Source organism: Hyperoodon ampullatus (assembly GCF_949752795.1).
Source record: "Hyperoodon ampullatus genome assembly, chromosome: 13".
Classification (NCBI taxonomy): domain Eukaryota; kingdom Metazoa; phylum Chordata; class Mammalia; order Artiodactyla; family Ziphiidae; genus Hyperoodon; species Hyperoodon ampullatus.
In genome coordinates, this window is record NC_136926.1 from 6715038 (window position 1) to 6734736 (window position 19699).

At 49.6% G+C, this 19699-nt stretch overlaps 1 protein-coding gene across 1 annotated transcript in view; it reads right to left on the minus strand.

The window, feature by feature from the left end:
- Positions 1-19699, minus strand: part of DNAH10 (dynein axonemal heavy chain 10) — a gene marked incomplete at its 5' end in the record, with an annotated part of 152217 nt that overhangs the window by 16596 nt on the left and 115922 nt on the right. The window contains 9 exons of the mRNA XM_079717271.1: positions 1034-1181; positions 1360-1581; positions 2983-3200; positions 4262-4398; positions 6460-6641; positions 12839-13013; positions 15227-15388; positions 16103-16300; positions 18850-18930. Of these exons, the coding sequence (XP_079573397.1) occupies positions 1034-1181; positions 1360-1581; positions 2983-3200; positions 4262-4398; positions 6460-6641; positions 12839-13013; positions 15227-15388; positions 16103-16300; positions 18850-18930 (1523 nt within the window). The remainder of the gene's footprint in view (positions 1-1033; positions 1182-1359; positions 1582-2982; positions 3201-4261; positions 4399-6459; positions 6642-12838; positions 13014-15226; positions 15389-16102; positions 16301-18849; positions 18931-19699) is intronic.

Genomic DNA, 19699 nt, shown 5'->3' on the forward strand with positions numbered 1-19699 from the left:
GCAATTTCACCCAAGAAAATTAAAAACACACGCCCACAAAAAACTTGCACGTGAATGGTCACAGCAGCACTGTTCGTGACAGCCAAAAAGTAGAAACAACCCAAATGTCCATCAACTGTTACGCAGGTAAACAGACTATTATTTCGCCATAAAAAAGAATGAAGTACTGACAAACGCTACAATATGTGTTGATTAAGCATTTGGAAAATGTGACTACTACTGTACTCAATACATATCTTTGAGACACACAAACATTTATCGAGGCCCATGTTAGATGCTGGGTTCTGCTGAGCCCTGGAATCGAACGAAGCCTTTGAAAACGTTGGATTCGCTAAGCAGGGAAAATGTATTTTGAAAACATTATGCTAAGTGAAAGAAGCCAGTCACAAAAGGCCACATACTGTACAATCCCACTCATACTTAACGTCCAGAAGAGGCAGATTTATAGAGACAGAAAATATATTAGTGGTTGTCAGAGGCTGGGGGTCAGGGGCAGGAGGGGAAACGGAAGTTTTGGGGGTGGTGATGGCTAAAGGATACAGCATTTTTGGAGGAGGGTGATACAAATTGATCCTGGTGATTGCTACACAACTCGATGTGTAATAGACTAAAAGCTACTGAACTGTATTCTTCAAATGGGTGGATTGTATGGTAGATGAATTATCTCTCAATCAAGCCCCTCCCCTGCCCTCCAAAAAGAAAGTGACCGAGCATCTAAGGCCACTTGGCTCTGCACTGCGTAGGGGGAACGCAAAGACGAACACAGCACCGTCTTTGCCTTCAGGTGACCCACAGGGCAATGAATAGGCAAAGGGCAGAGTCAAATCTGAGGTGGTTCAAGTCGCCCTCCAAGACTCAACAGGGTGGGCAGGCCAGGAAGGGGAGGGCTCTGCTTGGGGCCTCAGGGTGGTGGCATTTCAGCTCGGCCTTGCTGGAGGCCTGGGAACACCGGGGAGAACCGGGCTGGGCCCCAAGGACGGCAGGAGGGCGAGGATGTGGAGCGGTGTGGGGGGTGTGTCGGGGGCAGCCGTACCCGCAGGTTGTTCTTCTCCTCTTTTCTCTTTATCCAGTTGAGGGCCTGCTGCTGCGGGTCGATGCAGAGGGGGAAGCGGCTGGCCCGGGTGGTGAGGATGCCATTCTGAACGGAGAGCTCGTCGGGGGGCAGCCCCTGGGAGCCCCACCTGGAAGGGGCAGCGACAGGGGAAATGGGGATTCTTCTGGCCGAGCTGTGAGCCGACAGGGAGCCTCCGAGGCAGGGGAGCCGGGCGGGCAGTGCTCCCTGCCGTCTCTGTGCAGGTGGGTCAGCTGCATGCCCCCCAGGCTCTGTGCCCCGTCCTCCCAGCCCGGGGTCGCCCTCACCTGCTGATCTCAACGTCGTCTGTGAGCAAGTTCTCGAGTCTGAAGGGCTGGCTCAGGGGGATCCCCCGGCCCAGGATGTCGCTCTGCCAGACCCGGTTGACCATCTCGCCCCGGAACTCCCACGTGAAGGCGCCCTCATAGCTCAGGAAGGCTGCGCACAGCAGGCAGTCGCCCAGCAACTTCACGCGCCGGTGCATCAGCTCGTCCAAATCGTTCAGCCACCTGGCGTGGGAGGTGGGGGCTGCCGTGAGCGGTCACATTCCGGCACAACCCGAAGGAACCTTCTAGAAGAGCCAGCCTGACACACGGCCAGGAGGGGGCCAGCCAGAAGGAAATATTTTCTGAGATGTTCTTTGCTTGTGGAGGACAGAGGTCGCCAGCTCACTTTGCCATTTCCCTGCCTAGTGAACCCAACGTTTTCAGAGGCTTTGTTCAAGTCCAGAGCTCGGCAGAACCCAGCATCTAACATGGGCCTCGATAAATGTTTGGGGGATGCATTTTGTCTCAAAGATATGTATTAAGTACAATAGTAATCACATTGTTTCCAAACGCCCGATCAATAGCTTAAAAACACGCCCAGCCGAGCATGAGCCCTAGTCCTGCTTGGTGACAAAATTCTGTCTAAGATAAAAGAAATCAGGTGTTTCATTTGGCCTCTTCTGGTAAATGGTCAAAGTCTCCTAGGTTTTAGACATATTGAGGGACTTCCCTAGCGGTCCAGTGGTTAAGACTCCGTGCTCCCAGTACAGGGGGCAAGAGTTCAATCCCTGGTTGGAGAACTAAGATCCCACATGCCACACGGCGAAGCCAAAACAAAAACAAACAAACAGGGCTTCCCTGGTGGTGCAGTGGTTGAGAGTCCGCCTGCCATTGCAGGGGACGCGGGTTCGTGCCCCAGTCTGGGAAGATCCCACATGCCGCGGAGCGGCTGGGCCCGTGAGCCATGGCCGCTGAGCCTGTGCGTCCGGAGCCTGTGCTCCGCAACGGGAGAGGCCACAGCAGTGAGAGGCCCGCGTACCGCAAAAAAAAAAAAAAAAAAAAATAGACGTATTGAAAATGATTTGTTTCCCATAAGCAAACAATATTTTCCAGTGTTTTCCATACCATTTTTGCAGGTGCCAGGTAAGAAACTATTGTCACATCCAGTGGACCAGCTATGGCTCAATGGGCCTCTTGCCCATAAGCATCAAACAGCTCCACCTACTGAAAACTGAAGCTCAGGACTGAACCAGCCACAAGGGTCCAGAGACAGAAGTGGGCCCCTCCTCCAGATCCATCCAGAAGGGACTGGGGGTTAAAGGTCATCAAGAAGCAAACATCCCCAGGCCCTAGGGCACTGGCTTCCCCCCCACCCCCCGTCTCCACTGCTGCCAGGCCTCCCCTTAACAGTTACTCAGTAAATAACACTCGATACCTACTTTTAAAAGAATCTATAAAATGGCCATTAGCCACCTTTAAACATGATAATAGTAAAATCAGAACTTTTTCACACGGTTTTCAGCTCAAAATGCAGCGTGGAATAAAGACTCCACGTGGCGAGAAATTGTGCTGCGGATGTTCACTCACAAACCACAAAGTCTGGCTTAGAGCTGCTTAGCGGGAAGGCTCATTACCCAGGCTGACCTGACATTCTCAGACCCCAGCCCCGAGATGAGCTTGTCGGCCGCGATCAGCCGTCTCTCCATGATCTCCGCTTCTTCCTGCAGCTTCTGCTTCTCCAGCATGGCTGCCTCGTACTTGGCCCCCAGAGCTTCCAGTTCTCTCTGGATCACTGCCAGCTCATTCTGGATCTTCTCCAGCTCACGTTTGGTCAAGTAAAAATTCCGCTCCAGCCTGGCCACCTACGGAAGACAATTCGCAGAACGATGGGGAAAAGGACGGCCGTGAGGTGGGGATAAGACAGTCAGTCTCACACCTGGGCTTATGTCCACCTGCAATTTTTTTTTTTTTTTTTTTTTTGGCCATGCCATGAGGCTCGTGGGATCTTAGCTCCCCGACCAGGGATCAAACCCGGACCCACGGCAGTGAAAGTGCTGAGTCCTAACCACTGGGCCACCAGGGAAGTCCTCCACCTGCATTTCTAATGCTGTCCCTACCCTCTGGGGCCACCCTATGTCATAGCGAGGCACACGGCTTCTTTTCTTAGTGACCTCTTCAATGGTTTGATGCAAAAGCCCTACATCCCACTAGAAAAAAGACGTCCTGCATCTGAGTTAGCAGATGGCTTAATTTTCGTGTGTACTAGGGTCCCACTAAGAGGACCCTGTGATTCTAAGCCAAAAACTCAAAAGAATGCACTGAAGACTGTATTGGTCCTACTATGGGTTCTAAGTTTTCTGAGTGATAAAATCCTGACTTATAAAGCAATGTCAAAATATGGCTCAAAACGATAATCAACCTTATACAATTCTCTTCGTATTGTGTCTTCTGCATGTTCCTTTAACCCAGCGGTTCTCAACAGGGACCGACTTTGCCCCCCAAGGGACACATGACAATGTTTGGAAACATTTCTGGTTGTCAAAACTCGAGGGAAGGGGCAACGGCATCCAGTGGGTGGAGGCCAGCAATGCTGCGCACCCTGCAGTGTCCAGACAGCCTCCCCAAAAAGAATGATCCAATCCAAAATGTCAGGAGCACCCAGGGTGAGAAACTCTGCTTTAGCCCTCGAGAATAATTTTACCCTCTTTTCTTCAAAAGTCTCTCAGACTTTTGGTTCTGTCAGTTCACATTACATCTAAATGAGACCTATAATTCAGGGCTATCATTTACTGGGGGGAAAATGTTTATGCTGTTTAAAATCAGAACCTTGCCAGAATTTCCCCAGTAAAGCTGTGGACACATTCATTCTGACTCCAAAACGACCTCTTGGCAGAAGTGTGCAGGTCTTACAGATGGGCAATACCTTGTCTCTCTTGGGCTTGATTTCTCTAAAAACGTCACAGTAGCCCATCACAGCTTCCACAAATTTCAGCATCCCCAAGCCTGCCTTGCTCACAGCTTCCATTTCCTCAGTCGTGGTATTGAGGGTCTTCAAGAGGCCTAAAGGTCAAAGACGCAATGATTTCGATGAGCGGTGAGCTTCGTCTTGGGAAAATAAAATGGGAAATAAACTGCCTACTAAAAGTAAGTGCAACTAGTTCCTTCTCCTCAGTAAGCCTGTGAGCGAGATCCGGACAGCTTTCCCATGGACAACAGGTGGGTCCAACCCCGAATGAATTTTGTGTAAGTGGATGTTTAAGATGTGAGTGAGGGGCACATGTTACTGCCACCCAGGACATCCTGTGACACAGGAGCTTCCATGTGACACCCAGCAGCCCCCGGGGACCCAGGGCATCAGTGGGGACCCCCCAACTGGGCATCAAGGTGGCCCAGAGCTGGCAGCTAACTGGGGTTCATAGGTCCTTACAGGGCACCATCACCTCCACCTGCACCCTCACCCTGGGAGTAACTTCACATAAATGGAAACCCATCCAACGATGGGTAAAGAGAGGCCCTTGGGTTTTTGAGGTTGTTGCTATCCTTTGTATTTCGATTAGCTTTGTTTTGTTTTTTTTTAAGTAGCTGAAAAAATGCATTGATGGTCAAGTTCTGAACAAACCACAGTGACACAATGATCTTTTATTGCCTTTGAAAAAGACTAACATCATTCTCACTGGCTAAGCTCTGGGGCAGGTCAGCAATCAGGCTCAGGGGGAATGCAGGCATCTGTGACTGAAATGGGGGCATGGGGTGGGTGGTGCCGCCCCCCCTCCTCACCCATCCTCCAGGACCTACAGAAGACTTCATACTGGCAAAAGGCACAAGGGAAGTCAAGGTTAGACCAATTCTTTTTTCCTTCCCCGAATACCCATTTTCAAAACTTGGGGTAAAATTCACATAACATTAAATGAACACGTTAAAGTGTACAATTAAACATGTTAAATAAACATGTTAAATAAACATGTTAAACAATAAACATGTTAAAGTGGCATTTAGTAGATTCACAAGATTTTGCAGGCCTCACCTCTATGTAGTTCCAAGACAGTCTCATCATCTCAAAAGGAAACTTCATAGCTATTAAGCAGTAACAACCCATTTCCCCTCCCCAAACCCTGGCAAACACTAATATGCTCTTCATCCCTGTGGATTTACCTATTTACCTATGGATATTTCATATAAATGGAATTACAATACGTGACCTTTCATGCCTGGCTTCTTTCACTTAGCATCATGCCTTTGAGGTTCATCTATGCTGTAGCACACAGCAGCACTTTGTTCCTTTTAATGACTGAATAATATTCCATTGTGTGGATATGTTTTTTCTTGTTCATCCGTTCATCCATTGATAGATATTTGGGTTGTCTCCACCTTTTGGCTATTGTAAATAGTGCTGTCAGGAACATCTGTGTATAAGCTTTTGTCTGAATACCTGTTTTCTATTCCTTGGGGTCTATACGTAGGCATGGAGTGGTTGGGACACATGGAAATTCTATGATTAACTGTCTGAGGAGCTGCCAAACTGTTTTCCACACCACTTTACGTTTCTACAAACAACGTATGAGGCTTGCAAGTTCTCCATAGCCTCCCCGACACTTGTAGTTTTGTGTGGTTTTGTTTAAATTATACCATCCTGGTGGGTCTGAACGGTACCTCATTGTGGTCTGATCTGCGTTTTCCTAGTGACTAATGTTACACATATTTTCATATGCTATTGGCAATTTGTGTATCTTTTTTGGAGAAATGTCTATTCAAGTCCTCTGCCCACGAGACCAGTTCTTGGCACCACTACGCCGATCGGACAAGATACACAGAAGACAAGGCAGAGTGGGCTCCATGAGACAGTCACGTATCCTACTAGGGAAAACCAGACCCGTTGCTGAATCACACATTCAGCGGGCATCCACTGCCACTGCCCAACCAGCAACCATCCTCCCTGCCGCTGTCTTCCTCTGGGGACGATCATTCCCCCTCTTCTATCGGCAACGCCATGGCGACACCATCTGACCACGATGGGCGGGTCTGCCTGAGACAAGCCCTCTCCTCGCTTTCCCTTCCGGCCCCAGAGACTGAGCCGCCAGGCTGACAACCAGCCTGGCGGTTCCTACATCTGTCTACACTCACCTCTGATGTTTTTAACTTGGCTCTGGGTAATTGAATCAAAGTCAATCTCCATCAGAGACCTCAGGAAGTTGGGGTCGGACATCATGCCTTTGGCGGTTTTCCAGTTGAGTTCTTTGTACCCCTTCACGATGAGGATGCATTCACAGACCGTCTGCACCTGCTTCGGGGGCTTAGCAAATGACCTGGGGAGAAACAGATGCACACGCAGGTCAGACGCAGGATGTGGCCAGGATCTGGCCCGCATGAGAGTTCTGAAAAAATGGTGAGTCGTTTCTTGGATGTGATACTGCGTGGAAACAATGGAAGCCACATCCCAACACCTACTTGTGCTCCTGGGGGTGGGCTTCTCCAAGGGCAGGGACTGGGTCTCATCCATCATGCGCCAGATCAGGCTCCTGGGATCGGACTGGGCACCAGGCACACAGCAGGGTGTCATTCAATGCAAACCCAGGCCACCCCTGAATCAGCAGCTCAGGGTGGCGCCTGAGAATCTGGGTTTTTAACGACACCCTGGGGTGACTCCTCAGACTCTAGGTGGTGGCCGCTGTCATTACTGTCATTATCGTCATCATCCTATTTTCCACTTACGAGGTAAAGAAACAGAGCTCAAGTGTTTGGATGGCCTGCCTGGGTCCACACAGCCCACCCCGCACCCCGGCATCCCTCAGGCTATGGAAGCTGTTGTCTCTGCCTTTGATGAAGCTAGACCATCACTCTGCTGCTCCAACACTCAACACTCGAGGGTCCAGCACCCTCGACCCTCCGGAGAACTGGAAACCCCAAAGCATCAGGAGACAGTAAGGCTGCATCGGCATAAAGACCCAAGAAGGAATGAGCCGCACACTGACTGTACCCAGTGGGCCCGCTTGGCTGGCTACCAGCGGCGGCTGGGCAAAGTCTATAAAAGCCGTGGAGGGGCTTCCCTGGTAGCGCAGTGGTTGAGAGTCCGCCTGCCGATGCAGGGGACACGGGTTCGTGCCCCGGTCTGGGAAGATCCCACATGCCGCGGATTGGTCGGGCCCGTGAGCCATGGCCGCTGAGCCTGCGCGTCCGGAGCCTGTGCTCCGCAACGGGAGAGGCCACAACGGTGAGAGGCCCACATACAGGAGGAAAAAAAAAAAAAAAAGCCGTGGAGACGGAAGAACAAAGAAAACGATGAAGAAAAAGCAAAGGAAAGGAAGAGCCCCTGGAGGGCAGGGAGCAGCCTGGGGAGAGGCCAGAGCGCCCCAGAGGGAGGCGGAGGGAGACACAGAGAGAGAACAACCTGACCCGCATAGCAGTGTGGAGGCTCTGACCCGGCAACTCCCAGACCCCTCTTGGCCCCGGGACCGCCACCCACTGCCTGAGGAGCCACATAGCTGAGGGACAGGCCAGGGCAATGACTCCAGCAGAAAGGCCGACGATTAAAGTAATGGTCCTGAGTCACCAGGGGAAGGTTCAATTACGCAGCACTAGGCGCTTACCTACCGACAGCAGGCACGCTGCCAACTGTTTTTAAAAGGTTCCCTTCAGGGCTGATGAACGGCAGGCCCCGGCCACTGCTCTCTGAATAATCCGAGGAGCAGGGATTATTATTATTATTATTATTATCAGCGAGATGTTTTCAGACACAAGTCAGAAAAAGTCTCGGGGTGGCGTCCTGAGCCCTCCGGAAAGTTAGGAACGGTCCGGGGTTCTCAGCTTTCCCATCTATGAAATGGGGAAGCGGAACCGGAACCTTTCAGCTCCCACAGCCTTGGAGTGAAGTTCTCTGTTACCACTTTACAAACCGTGCCCAGGAACCTCGTTTATCCAGAGCACAGTGTTGTGGTGCCAGATAACCGAGGGGTTTGAAAGACTAAGGTTACAAGTCTGAGAAGTGAAAGCGTTTCTGTTTCATTAGATTCCTTTCTTCTATCACAGAAGAAACTCAGGTGGTGCAGTGGGTAAGACTCCACGCTCCCACTGCAGGGGGCCCGGGTCCGATCCTTGGTCTGGGAACTAGATCCTGCATGTCACAACTAAGAGTCCGCACACCACAGCTAAGAGCCCACACGCCACAGCTAAGAGCCCACATGCCACAGCTAAGAATCCACATGCTGCAACTAAGACCCAGCGCAGCCAAAATAAATAAATAAATAATTTTTAAAAAGAAAAGAAAAGAGACTCAGGGAGGGAGAGACAGACAGACAGCGGTGACGCCGTGCTGCCTTCCCTGGAGGAGAATACCCATCACAAGCCCCACTCCTCACCCCCTCACTCTACCCCAGACCCTCTGACCGTCTCCGCTTTTCCCCCTGAGTCAAGCTCCTTCCAGCCCCGCTCCAGCCTCCATCCCACGTCTCAGTTTAAATGTCACTTCCTGGGGGTCCTCTTCCCTGTCTACCCACCCCCCAGACTAGTTCAGGTCCCCCATTATCCACAGTCGTAGCAACCAAGACCCTCCCTTCCTGACCTCCTCCTGGGTAATTTTACTGTACACGTGAGATTCCCATGTGCACACCCGTGCCTCCCCCAGACCGTCGGCTGGCTCCATGCAGTGAAGACCCCCTGCCTGGCCCATTGCCTCTCAGCCCCAGTGCCGGCACAGGGTGGGCGGGCGGTAGGCACCCAATGATACTGAATGAAGGAAAGGAAGAAAAGTAAAATTGCAGGCCAGTAACAAAGGGAGCCTTTTATACTCCAGAGAAACACCCACCGCTAATCTTCATTACTCTTAAATCTTCCTGCCTTAACACTTAATGATCTCTGCAAAGGGGATTGAGCATTACAGAAAGGAAGTGCTATTTAAAGAATTAAAGGATTATAAAATTGTCAAGACCTAAATGCTGGTTCATCACTCTTAACTTCTGAATGGGCTAAACAAAGCCAGACTGTAGTCATCTGGATCCAAACTCATTAAACCCAAAGAAAAATCCCAAAGAGATCAAAGATTTAAATGTAAACACTATAAAAGTATTAAACTATAAAAGTACAGGATTAAACCATGGGGAAATTATTTTACAATCTTCCAGTTGCAAGGCCTTTTAAGGATGAGGTAACAGCGAAAGCCACAAAATAAAATATTGCTAAAATCTGCCACATAAAACTAAAAATGTATACATGGCAAACACAAACACACACAAGAACCTCCTAAATAAAGTCAAATGGCTGATGACAAACTGGGAAAACTATTTGCAACTCGCATCATGAATAAAAACTAGTCTCCCCATTATATAAAAAGCCCATGGAAATGGATAAGAAAAAAAAAAGCAACAATCCAAAAGATAAATGGGCAAAGCACATAAACAGTTCACAGAAAATGAAATACACAGGGCTCTTACACACATTTTTCACATATGAAAAAAAGGCCGACCTCACTCATCAAAAGGGAAATGCACATTACAACTACACAAATACCATATTTCATCTATAAAACAAGCAAAAATGCAAGTGTTTAGTAGCGCCCTCTGTTGGTAAGGCCTTGAAAAAGCAGGTACTCGCATGTATTGCCAGTGGGAGTGTAAATCCGTTCCATACCTACCGGTGGGCATTACGCAACAGCTACAGACATTATAAACACACACACCTTGGAACCCAGCAATTCCACTTCTGCAAATGTGTCCTTCCAGTGGACTTGTGCATAGTGAAGTAAGGCAGGGTTATTCTTTGCCACACTGTTTGTAAAGGCAAAAGACTGGAAATAAGCTAAAAATTCATAAATTGAGGTTGATTAAATAAATGATGGCACAGCTATCCAAGGGATTATGATGAACTATTTTTAAATATTGAGGAAGTTCTCATATAACGACATGCAAAAGATCTCCAAGGTCTCAAGCAAAAACACCAAGATGCAGAAAAATATGTATAGTATATTTATTACCAATTATATTTCAAAAGGAAAGAAAAAAGGCTACGGAAGTATCCCTTGTTCTACAACCCTTAGAGCCCAACGTCGGGAACTGAAGAGACACTTGTTGTTTTTTTTTTTTTTTTTTTGTGGTACGAGGGCCTCTCACTGTTGCGGCTTCTCCTGTTGCGGAGCACGGGCTCCGGATGCACAGGCTCAGCGGCCATGGCTCACGGGCCCAGCCGCTCTGCGGCATGTGGGATCTTCCCGGACCGGGGCATGAACCCGTGTCCCCTGCATCGGCAGGCAGACTCTCAACCACTGCACCATCAGGGAAGCCCGAGACACTTGTATATCTGGTTGCCTTGAACATGTACAAAAGCTGTCTGAATGGATATGTAAGACATGAATGGCAACAGTTACCTGGCGTGTGGTGAGGGGAACTAAGCTGATGGCGGACAGGTGAGGGAGGGCTTTTCATAGCACATCATTTTGATGTTGGAACCATGACCCTAGCTAATGTTTACATGGCACTGACTCTGTGCTCAACCCTGTTCTGAGAGCTCTTTACCTAATAGCTCACTGGATCCTCGTAACAACCCCGATGCCATGGGGACAATTATTATCATCCACATTTTACAAACAAGGAAATTGCAGCACAGAGAGGTTAGGTGACTTGCCGAAGGTCACACAGCCAGTAAGAAGCAAAGCCACGCATCAACATGTGACCTGTTCCAATCATTACAATTTTAAAAATTACTCCTTTAGGGCCATAGGCCACTTTCATTTTCTCGGGGGTGATGCAGGCACCCCATCTAACTGCAGGGGACACATATCAAACTCTCTATGTGGTCCCATGGAAATCCACTCTTGGATTAAATAAATACTCCTTCCAAATAAATACTCAAAAATCCTTCCCAACTCTCTGCTCTCAGGATGTTTTTAAGCTGCTGGCCTGGGGGTAGAGCCTCAAATCTGTATAAGCAGTGGTTGGATGTTTCCCTTGGAAATGTGCATGTTGAGGGTCTCTCCCACGACTCAGTCTAAACTTCCAGCGCTGCTACTGCAGTTTTAAAACGTCCATCCTGGGCTTCCCTGGTGGCGCAGTGGTTGAGAGTCCGCCTGCCGATGCAGGGGACACGGGTTCGTGCCCCGGTCCGGGAGGATCCCACATGCCGCGGAGCGGCTGGGCCCATGAGCCATGGCCGCTGAGCCTGCGCGTCCGGAGCCTGTGCTCCGCAGCGGCAGAGGCCACAGCAGTGAGAGGCCCGCGTACCGCAAAAAAAAATAATAAAAAATAAAAATAAGTAAAACGTCCATCCTTATACCTTCACTGCAATCACACTGCAAAGGTCTGAAATCATAACCTCAGCAGCAGCTCTGGATGACCCCCCAGGAGGTACTCGGGCCCCCTGCCCTGGAACTGGCTGAACACTCTGTTCAATCCACATGTTTCACAAATGAGCCAACAGCCAGAGCACAACCCTGGACGAGGGATGTTGCTCAGCCCTTAGCAAAGGCGATGAGCTCAGAGAAGCAGCACCATCCCGCCAGGAACACAAAACGCAGGGTCAGCTTCCAGCCTGGAGACAGGAGTCTCTCTCACAGGAGACCTGACTGCGGGACCAGAAGGATGGAACCCCTTCTGAAAATGAGGCCATGATGGGGAGTGAGGAGAGAGCCGAGGCTCCTAATGCAGGGACACGCGTGGGGGGTCTGGCAGCACGATGATGGGCAGGGGTGGTGGAGGGGACAGATAGGACACCATTTCTTCCTGGCTTCACTCACGGTGCTAAACTTACCAGTGAGATCCACCAACGGTGCCCTGGGGGGACCACGCCCCGCGGGGGGAGCGGAGAAAGCTCCACACCAGACCCCTCTTCTGGACAGCAAATGGGCCCTCTGGCTGCTGGGGATGGAGTCATTTTACAGACTGATTTGCAGAATGTCTGGGGCCACAGTAAAGACCCACTCTCCCAGGACTTCCCTGGCGGTCCAGTGGTTAGGGCTCAGCGCTTTCACTGCCAGGGCCCAGGTTTAACCCCTGGTCAGGGGACTAAGATCCCACAAGCCATGCGGTATGGCAAAAAAACAAAAACAAACAAACAAACAAAAAACACTACTCTCCCCACCTGTAAAAGGCCATCATTTGGCTAGAAATGGATGAGGGCATCTCCCATCCACTCTCGGCCTGTGGCACACCTTGCCTGCATCCAGGGCCCTGCCCCTTTTAGGGCAGACACTCCTCTGTCCTTCCCGTAAAAAGGACTGACTTCCAAGGCTCCAGCTCTCCCACCAGCCGCTTCTGGAACCCAGTCTCCTTCTGTGACTCAGCCTGGGTTTAAGGCCAGTGGGCCATGGCACCAACTGGCTGGGAGGCCTGAGGCAAGTCAGCTCACCTCCCTGGGCTCCACGTCCCTCATGTGCAAATGAAGACGATAACAACCCCCACCATGGAAAGGGCCTGGCATAGCGGCCGGCACAGAAATGCCGAACAACCATGATTATCTCATAATTACTGTCAGGAGTGACACTGGTGGCCAAGCACGCTGGGAGCTTGCCAGCCATTACCTGATCTCGGTCACATCTGACTTGTCCAGTTTCTGCAGCTCCAGCTTGGCGCCCTCCAGGATGGGCATGACCTCGGCCAGGGCCATCTCGGCCTCAGTCTTCTCCACCGCGATGATCTTGTTTTGCTCCTCTATCTCCATGGCTTTTTCCTCCGCCAGCTTCTTCTTTTCCTCCGCTGTGGGGGGGCGGGGGAGGTCAGTGAAGCCCCTGGGGCATGGGGAGGATGGACCACCGCTCCTGAGCCAAAGCAGCGCAGCCCTCAAAGGTGGGCGCTGGGCGGAGGGGGCTGAATGAGCTTCGGCCAATATGGCGGCCTTGGGCGTTGCCACTGGGACAGATGTCCTCACGGCACCTAGGGTCCCCAACACAGGGACAGCTGCTGCGACTCTGACCCTCCTTGACTGGCCCACCTGTGTCCCCCTCCCCCTGTCCCACTCCATCCCACAAGACAGCCTCCAGCCCTGCTTGGCCAGTGTTAGCTGAGGCTATCAGAGCTGCCCTCCCTGCTTTTCTGGCTCACTGACCTCTCTCTGGCTCTTCATCAGCTTTTCCTGCATTCATTCAGCCCAGCTCAAAAGCCACCCTCCCCTGAGGTCACTCCCAGTCTCATCACTCTGTTTATTTGCTTCATGACACTAATCACAACCTGAAATTTCATCTGATCACAGGCTTGTTGATCGGCCCCACTCACTAGAACCTAAGCATCTCCCCGAGGGCTGTGACCTCAGCGTTTAGAACAAAGCCTGGCTCGTAGTAGGTGGACTGGCCTGAATAGTGTCCCCCTCAAAATTCATGGCCACCCAGAACCTCAGAAAGTCACCTTATTTGGAAAGAGAGTCTTTGTAGATGTAATTAGTTAACATGGGGTCATACTGGGTTAGGGTAGGTCCTAAACCCAATGACTGTGTCCTTATAAGAAGGCCATGTGAAGACAGAGAGGGGGAAAGGTCACGTGACCATGGAGGGGCAGAGATGGGAGGGATGCGTCTACAAGCCAAGGAACGCCCAGGATTGCAGGCCACCACCAGAAGCTGGGAGAGGCCAGGAAGGATCCTCCCCTAGAGCCTCTGGAAGGAGCGGGGCCCTGCCAAGACCTTCATTTCAGACTTCTATCCTCCAGAACCGCGAGAGAATAAATAAACGCCTGTTGTTTTAAGCCACCCAGTTTGTGGTGCTTTGTTACGGCAGCCCTAGGAAAAGAACACAGTAGGTATTCGACAAACGTATGCTGAATTCGGCAGTCTCTCCCTGATGGGGCGTTCTCTCGGGACTCATCCTCACAAGTCAACAAGCAAGCATTCAGGTTGGCTGATTCAAAAAGTGAACTCCAGGAGAACGTCTAACCGATCCAGCCAGGGCTGGAACAAGCCCAACCCGACAGCCCAGACTCCGGGTCAAGAGCAGACAGGGTGCCAAAGCCAAGTTGGGGTGCTGTGACCAGAGTAATGAAAAATGGATCCTGGGGATAGGGCCTGACACGGTACGGCTGGAATTGAACTGAACCAAGGTCATGCGCAGAAGCGACACAACCATGGGCTAGGAAGAGAATACCCAGACGCAGGGAGGCTGAGTGGCTTCTGCAGAAATCCGAGGAGGAGCCGAGGAGGACACTCATCAGAACACAGGATCCTGAGAGACGATGGAAACGGGAGCCCCAAGACCCAGGGAGAAGGGTGAGGGGTCGTGGCAGAGCTGCAGCTTAGGGTTGTCCTGTGTGAGAGTCGTGTAGAGTAAGCCAGTTCCAGGACTTCCCTGGCGGTCCAGTGGTTAAGACTCCGCACTCCCAATGCAGGGGGCCCGGGTTCGAGCCCTGGTCAGGGAACTAGATCCCACGTGCATGCCGCAACTAAAAAAAAAAAAAAAAAAGATCCCGCATGCCTCAACAAAGATCCCGTGTGCCGCAACTAAGACCCAGCACAGCCAAATAAATAAATAAATAAAAAGAAAGAAAGCCAATTTCTTAGAGCAGGAGGGAACCAGACCAAGGGCAGCCGCCAGGCCAGGAAGATCAGGTGAGGGGCCCAAGAAAGAATCCGGAAACAGGCTCACATTAGAACCACGAAAGTCCCAAGTGAATGATGCTCAGGCTGAGGTCATTTAAACCGACCCAGTTCACTAGCTTGTTGAGGGTAAAGAGATGACTTTTCCACATCCTGGCAAATCCTCTAGCTACCTGCTGTGGGTCCTGCATATGGTAACGACTTAGTGCCTATTATAGGGGGCTTGACGCTAACTCAGAAAAAATAGCAATGGGAGGGTCAAAAGATGCCAGTTCCTACAAGTGGCTTCCCAGGGATGTCCCCCAGTGGAGCTCTGTCGTGTTTTGGGCTTTTTTTGGTGGGGTGGGGTGTGGGGTGTCCCGACCCCCAGAGTTGGACCCGCACTCACCTATGGCTGTATTGGTGGCGATCTCCTCCAGCAGGGCCTCGCAGGCAGCCGACTTCTCCACCAGCACAATCTTCTGCTCGGCCAGCTTCTGGTTCAGCTCGTCCAGCTGGATGGTGGCCTCCTTCAGCTTGTCCAGCCCCCGCTCCAGACGCTTGCACTGAGCTGAGGAAAGGGAACACAGGTATTCACCCTCCAGGGGGCGCAGTTCCCAACACACCCAGACAAGCGTTCCAGTGTGATTCGTCCAAGTTGGGCTCACCGGAAAAAAAAAAATCATTTTCATGAGATGTCAAGCATCTATCAGTACCTCCATTGCCGTTTGGAGATGGCATCTTCCAAAATGAATGTATTTCTGAAAATAACCATTTGTTTGGCCAACAACCAGAGCCAGAGCATTTTTAAAAAACATTTTCCGGGCTTCCCTGGTGGCGCAGTGGTTGACAATCCGCCTGCCGATGCAGGGGACGCGGGTTCGTGCCCCAGTCCGGGAAGATCCCACATGCCGCGGAGCGGCTGGGCCCGTAAGCCATGGCCGCTGAGCCTGCGCGTCCGGAGCCTGTGCTCCGCAACGGGAGAGGCAACATTTTCCAACAGAGCATGTTGCTCTTATCAAATAGTATCTCTAATGCAGTGAAAATTTAGAGCTAAGAAAGTGCATGGCCCAGCACAGAAAAACAAAAATAAAAGCATGCCAGGGTCCTGCCCACACAGACGAATCACTCTGAAATGCAAAATCCAAAATGTGCTTTGCTTTGCCTCAATCCTGAGTATGCCCGATCTTGCTAAGAAATGTCTGCTTAAGGAAAAGATCAGCAGTTGGATCTTTATTCGTAAGTAATAACAGTTCCTGTTAACCATCCCATTCCCAAGTCTTACCTATATTATACTGAGTTTTCTCATCCAGTAATTTCGAATACGTGTTAATAAAATCCAGGTAGTTCTTGGGAGTTACGTAGTTGCTGCGCCTCAGTTTTTGTAGAAATTGTTTACTGAATTCACCCACGGATTCGTGGACCAAAACAACATGTTCTACCAGATCTTCCATATTTTCTATTGGGATCAGTGGATTAGTCCCTGAAGAGGAAGGAATGGAAAAGAGTGGCTCATAAAAAAGGAAAGGAGCAGTTCCTCAAAGAGTTAAACATGGAATTCCCATGTGACCCAACAATTCCACTCCTAAGTTTGTACCCAAAAGAACTGAAAAGTGGACACAAAGAGATTCTTGGACGCCAATGTTCATAGCAGCACTATTCACAGTAGCCAAAACTGGGAACCATATCCAAATGTCCATCAACAGATGGATGGATAAACAACATATGGTCTGTCCATAAACGGAATATTATTCGGCCTTGAACAAGAAGGAAATTCTGACACATGCCACAACATGAACAAACCTGGAAAACACGCTAAGTAAAAGAAGCTAGACACAAAAGGACAAATGTTTCATGATTTGACTTCCATGAAATATCTAGAGTTGGCAAATTTGTAGAGACAGAAAGTATATTAGAGGTTCCCAGGGGTTGGGGGCAGGTCTGGGAGGACAAGCAGTGAGTGTCCAGTGGGGACGGAGTTCCAGTTTTAAAGATGAAAAAGGTTCTGGAGATGGATGGTGGTAGCAGTTGCACAGCATTGTGAATGTAATTAGTGTTAACAGAGCACACTTAAAATGGCTAAAAACGGTTAAAATGGCAAATTTTATATTATATACATTTTATCACAATAAAATACGATATACAAATGTCTTAATAGAAAAGAGCAGTTATCACTTGTCAGTGGCTTTTCTGGACCACAACACTGATCCACGCTCTGGCAATTTCTCTAAGAACACAGAAAGCCAATTCTCTGTCCCTACTGGTAGGAAGGCTAAGACAGTGTAGTAGAAGGGGCTTGAGATTCCAGGAGAGAAATTTGCTCAGTGTCCCTGCTGTATCCCCTGTACCCAGCACATATTGGGCACAAGGTAGGTCTTCCTGTAAGTCTGCTGAAAGAATTAATAATCACTCCCGGTGCCCAAACCACATCACTTGGATTATCTCACATATTGCAAAATACTTTCACCTCAAAGCAGAAAATGAATGAAGGAAGTATGACCAAAAGCATGTATTCATCCAGATTCTGCATATTTGACCTTGAATTATACCAGGGATTAGCAAACCACAGCCATGGGACAATTTAACAGCATGCATGGAAAGCTTTGCCTCACAAATAGCCATACGTATGGGTACAGTCATCCCAATTCCAGAGATATAACCTAAGGAAAAAAATTCTGAGCAAACTCCATGCAGCATTATTTATGATACTGAATCACTGAATACTGAAAGCAAAGCTAAGTGCTAATGCACGGAGGTGCCTAACAAGCCTATGAAAGCTAAGGCACATCTCTATCAGGATTGGCAACCTACAGCCTGCAGGACAAATCTGGCCTACCACCTGTTTTTGTAAATAAAGTTTTATTGGCACACAACCACGCCCGTTCATTTACATATTGTCTAGGGCTGCTTTCCTGATGCGATGGTGGAATTGAGTAGTTGCAACAGAGACCATATGACCTGCAAAGCTGAAAATGTTTATCATCCGGTCATTTACAGAAAAAGTTTGCTGATCCCTGAGTTATATCATCAGGAAAGAGTCATTTTCGTAGCCCCCTTCCCCAGAAGACTGCAACCTGCCTACCAAGTGGGACTAGTTATTTATTTATTGAAGACGTATTTATAAGGCTGACGCTATTTACAAGGTCACCCAGTGTCATAAATCTGCTCAAGTTAAGTCCAGATAAAAAGTTTTTCCCTGAGTATAAACTGACTTGCTTTCTTATTTTGAAGATTAAAATTAATAATCAAGGCCTTAGGGCTTGGAAACTGTAGAGCAAAATCAGCACTGATGGGGCTTCCCTGGTGGCGCAGTGGTTGAGAGTCCGCCTGCCGATGCAGGGGACACAGGTTTGTGCCCAAGTCCAGGAAGATCCCACATGCCACGGAGTGGCTGGGCCCGTGAGCCATGGCCACTGAGCCTGCGCGTCCGGAGCCTGTGCTCCGCAACGGGAGAGGCCACAACGGGGAGAGGCCCGTGTACCGCAAAAAATAATAATAATACATTAATTAATTAATTAATAATAAAAAAAATCAGCACTGATGGATAATCAGTTTACTGAAAGGTCCTTCAGGCATCCTTGGGGTCAGGGGTCAGCACACTTTTTCTGTAAAGAGCCAAACAGTAAATATTTAGGCTGTGTGGGCCATACAGTCTCTGTGGCAATTACTCAGCTTTGTGGTTGTAGCATAAAAGCAGCCATAGACAGTATGTTTATTACATGTGTTCCAATAAAACTGCATTTACCAAGACGAGCGGTGGGCTGAATTTGGCCTTCAGGCCAGGGTTTGCTGACCCCTACTTTGGATGATACCTAATCAATTTTTATCCCATGTTGTCCTTGTAAATCCCCCGAAATCTCTTTGGACTAAAACACAATATAAATCAAAACACACTAACAAACTAAAACACCATTCACGGCCATGGGGGTTAATGGTGACAGAATCTACTGTACCAAAATTCAGAGTCAGAAAAAGGATAGCAATTTGCTTTGTTATACTGTTAACATGGTCCCCACATTAGCTGTCACTTACCTAAAAATGACTTAGCCACTGCATGCAGAGCTTGGGAAGGCCAGGGCATGAACCAGTCAATACCAGTGTTATTTACTAGACCTTGAAAAGAAAGAGAAACAAAAGAGATGATCGCCCCGCAACTCCGAGATGCTCGAGAATATGGATACCGTCTTTGGTACCCAACACATTGGTGAACGAGCTGGGCGGGTCCAAAAATAATGATCAAGGGACTTCCCTGGCAGTCCAGTGGTTAGGACTCTGCACTTCCAATGCAGGGGGCGCGGGCTCGACCCCTGGTCGGGGAACTAAGATCCCACATGCCACGCAGCCCGGCCAAAAATTTTTAAAAATAAGTAAATAAACAAAAATAATGATCAAAAGCAGGGTTTCTCAACCTCGGCACTATCGACACTTGGCTGGGTAATCCTGTCTCGTGGGGCTGTCTGTGCACTGTGGGATGTTTGGCAGTCCCCTGGCCTCTATCAACTAGATACCAGTTGGAAACGTGGCCGCCCCCCACCCCAGAGCTGTGACAACCAAAAATGTCTCCAGGCATTGACAAATGTCCCCTGGGGGAGCAAAACGGCCTCCCTCTGTTCTAGGGGCAGGTACTGCACCTTCCATGAGGCTGCCAGAATTTTCCCAGATGGAAGGGCGTGGAGAGCTACACTGTACTCGCTATGGGCCTTGCACCTGGGACCGTGAGCATTTCCTCGTATCAGAAGGATAAAAGCCATCCAGCGACAACACGAGAGCCTGTTGGCAGACGTGAGGGACCGCTCGGGGCTCATCCGACATGGCAGGGCCCACATTTCAACCTAATGACCATGGCATGGGTCACTTTGCTGGTGGAACCTCATATGTCATT